The 3077-nt window shown below is 59.4% G+C and overlaps 1 protein-coding gene across 1 annotated transcript in view; it reads right to left on the bottom strand.

The window, feature by feature from the left end:
* Positions 1–3077, bottom strand: part of LOC104284354 (myosin-6) — a gene marked incomplete at its 3' end in the record, with an annotated part of 25498 nt that overhangs the window by 233 nt on the left and 22188 nt on the right. Inside the window, exons 39-41 of the mRNA XM_009882676.1 lie at positions 2704–3030; positions 1681–1776; positions 1208–1342 (exon numbers count right to left, since the gene is read on the bottom strand). Of these exons, the coding sequence (XP_009880978.1) occupies positions 1208–1342; positions 1681–1776; positions 2704–3030 (558 nt within the window). The remainder of the gene's footprint in view (positions 1–1207; positions 1343–1680; positions 1777–2703; positions 3031–3077) is intronic.

Below are 3077 nucleotides of genomic sequence, written 5' to 3'. Positions count from 1 at the left end.
TTGGAGGCTGAGAGTGCTGCCGCGGGGGAGAGGCTTTCCTCAGTGGGGGACATCTGAACCGTTGACACATGATTACTTGGAGACCATAGAGACCATGGACCCCAGCAGACCTGATTTGAAAGAAGAACCCCTAGAAGATGCACAGGACTCCTGGTTCACAGCTGGAAGCAGCTTTGACCGACAAAGTATCCCCCCATGGTGTCCCCCTCATAACATCTTCTCCATGTCCCTCTTGGCATCTCCTGATGTCCCCCCATGGAGTTGTCCCCTTGGTGTCCACCTCAGCTTCTCCTGGTGTTCCCTCATGGTCTCCCCTCTCATGTCCCGTGGTGTCCACCTCAGTACCTTCTGGTGTCCCCCCATGGTCTCCCCTCAGTGTCCATCTCGGCATCTGGTGTCCCCTCATGGTGTCCCCTCTCATGTCCCCATAGTGTCCCCTCCATGGTGTTACCCCATAATGTCCCATCAGTGTCCATCTTAGTATCTTCTGGTGTCCCCCCATGGTGTCCCCTTCATAGTGTTGATCCCCTTCTGGTGTTGATCCCCTTCGTGTCCCCTCCTCCGCCGTGGGTCCCCTCCTCCACTGTCTTCTCCAACCCTTTTTATCCTCTTTTTTTCTCTTCCAAATGAGGACACCGAGTCCATCTAATGGCAGCCACCGCCCCAAAATGGTGTCCCGCCATGCCCTGGTGCCCCAGCCCCATGGCCCCGCCCCATGGCCCTGCCACACAGCCCCACCCTGCAGCCCCACCCCATAACTCCCATCCATTTCGGGCGCCATTTAAACCTCTTCCACCACTGATGTTGCTCCATGGTCATGTTGGGGTGGGGTGGGGTGGGCGGGGAGACATTGTGTCCCCCCTCCCGCACGCCCAGCTTCTCCTGGGCCTCATTAATTAACTAACAACTTCATTAATTAACTAACAACAATCATTAGGCTCTGCCCCCACCCCCCATCTTGGATGGGGGAGGGGGGGTGGAGTCGAGCGTTGAGAGGTGGTGGGTTGTTCTTCGTGGGGGTGGGTCACTCATGGTGGATCACTCGTGGTGGTGGGTCATTCTTCATGGTGGTGGGTCCCTCATGGTGGCAGGATCACTCCTCATCGTGCAGCTTCTGGGGTGGGGTGGGAGAGAAGTTGTGGGAAAGAAGGGGGGGAGTATGGGACATGCCGTGGGGCAGCGGTGGGGCTGGTGGAGAAGGTCTCACCTTGGCTGTGACGTCGCGGCTCTTGGCCCGCAGCTTGTTGACCTGAGATTCGGCCATGTCGGCGCGTTCCTCTGCCTCCTCCAGCTCGTGCTGCACCTTCCGGAACTTGGCCAGGTTGGTGTTTGCCTGTTCCTCCTGGGGGGGGTGCCCCATGGGGGGCTCAGTGGGGCTGCCCCACGGCTGGACGTCCATCCGTTCCACCAGCCATCCATCTGTCCTTCTTACTGCTCCTTCTACCCCATTCCTCTTTCTCCTTCTCCTGTCCCACCATCCATCCCTCCTTCTCCTCCCGTCCCACCATCCATCCCTCCTTTTCCCATCCCACCATCCATCCCTCCATCTCTTCCTGTCCCACCGTCCATCCCTCCTTCTCCTGTCCCACCATCCATCCCTCCTTCTCCTGTCCCACCATCCATCCTTCTTCTCCTGTCCACCATCTGTCCCTCCTCCTTCTCCACCCCTCCAGCACCCACCGCCTCCTCTGCCTGTCTCTTGTAGGCTTTGACTTTCATCTGCAGTTTGTCCACCAGCTCCTGCAGCCTCAGGAGGTTCTTCTTGTCCTCCTCCACCTGTGGGGGCAGGGATGGGGCTGGGGATGGGCCTAGGGCAGGACCACCTCTCCTGACCCCACCCCGGCCAAGGTGTCCCCGCCCAGAGCCCTCCTGGGCACAGCCTGGTGTAGGCCCAGCTCTGGTCCAGCTTCTCCATGGCCACCAGGCCGATGCCCTGGGTCACCCATGTCCCTGTGGCCACCAAGTCAATGTCTGCGGTCACCTGTGCCTCTATGGCCACCAGGCCAATGTCCTGGGTCACCTGTGTTCCTATGGACACCAGGTCAATGTTCAGTGTCAACCATGTCCCTATGGCCACCAAGTCGATGTCCTGGGTCACCTGTATTTCCATGGCCACCAGGCCAATGTCCTGGGTCACCTGTGTCCCTACAGCTGCCAGGTCTATGCCTTGGGTGACTTCTGTCCCTGTGGCCACCAGGTCCATGTCCTGGGTCAACCATGTCCCTGTGGCCACCAGGCCAATGTCCCGGGTTACCTGTGTCACTATGGCCATCGGTCCAATGTCCTTGTTCAACCATGTCCCTACAGCTTGGGTCACCTGTGTCTCCACGGGCACCAGTCCAATGTGCTGGGTCAACTGTGTCCCTACAGCCACCAGGTCAATGTTCTGGGTAAACCATGTCTCTACAGCCACAAGGTCAATGTCTTCAGTCACCTGTGTCCCTATGGCCACCAGGTCAATGTTCTGCTTCACCTGTGTCTCCATAGCCATCAGGCCAATGTTCTTGGTCATCTGTGTCCCTATGACCACCAGGCCAATGTCCTGGGTCGTCCATGTCCCTATGCCCACCAGGTCAACAACATTCTATCTCTGTGGACCGAGTGGCAGCGGGTCATGTTCGAGGTCCTCCCTGTCCCCATGGCCACTAGCCCCGGCCGCGCGGCAGGGCCAGATGAAGGGTGGCCATGCCGCGGTGGCCCCACCTGGTAGCTGAGCTCCTTGACACGCCGCTCGGCCTTGCGGAGGCCCTTGACGCTCTCGGCATGGCGCTTCTGCTCGGCCTCCAGCTCATTCTCCAGCTCCCTCCCACGGGCCTCCAGCTTCTGCAGCTGCTTCTTGCCCCCCTTGAGGGCCAACTGTTCGGCCTCATCTAGCCGCAGCTGCAGGTCCTTGATGGTCTGCTCCATGTTCTTCTTCATCCGCTCCAGGTGGGCACTGGTGTCTTGCTCCTTCTTCAGCTCCTCTGCCATCATGGCTGCCTGCCCAGGGAGAAAAGCCCAGGAGGAGGTCCGAGGCGTGTCCTCCATTCCCTCCTGGCGGAAGACATCCCAGATGTTGGTCCCACCACGGCACTCAC

This window comes from Charadrius vociferus, unplaced genomic scaffold, assembly GCF_000708025.1.
Source record: "Charadrius vociferus isolate BGI_N301 unplaced genomic scaffold, ASM70802v2 scaffold204, whole genome shotgun sequence".
In the NCBI taxonomy this organism is placed as follows: Eukaryota; Metazoa; Chordata; class Aves; order Charadriiformes; family Charadriidae; genus Charadrius; species Charadrius vociferus.
This window is presented reverse-complemented; position numbering and strand designations above follow the sequence as displayed.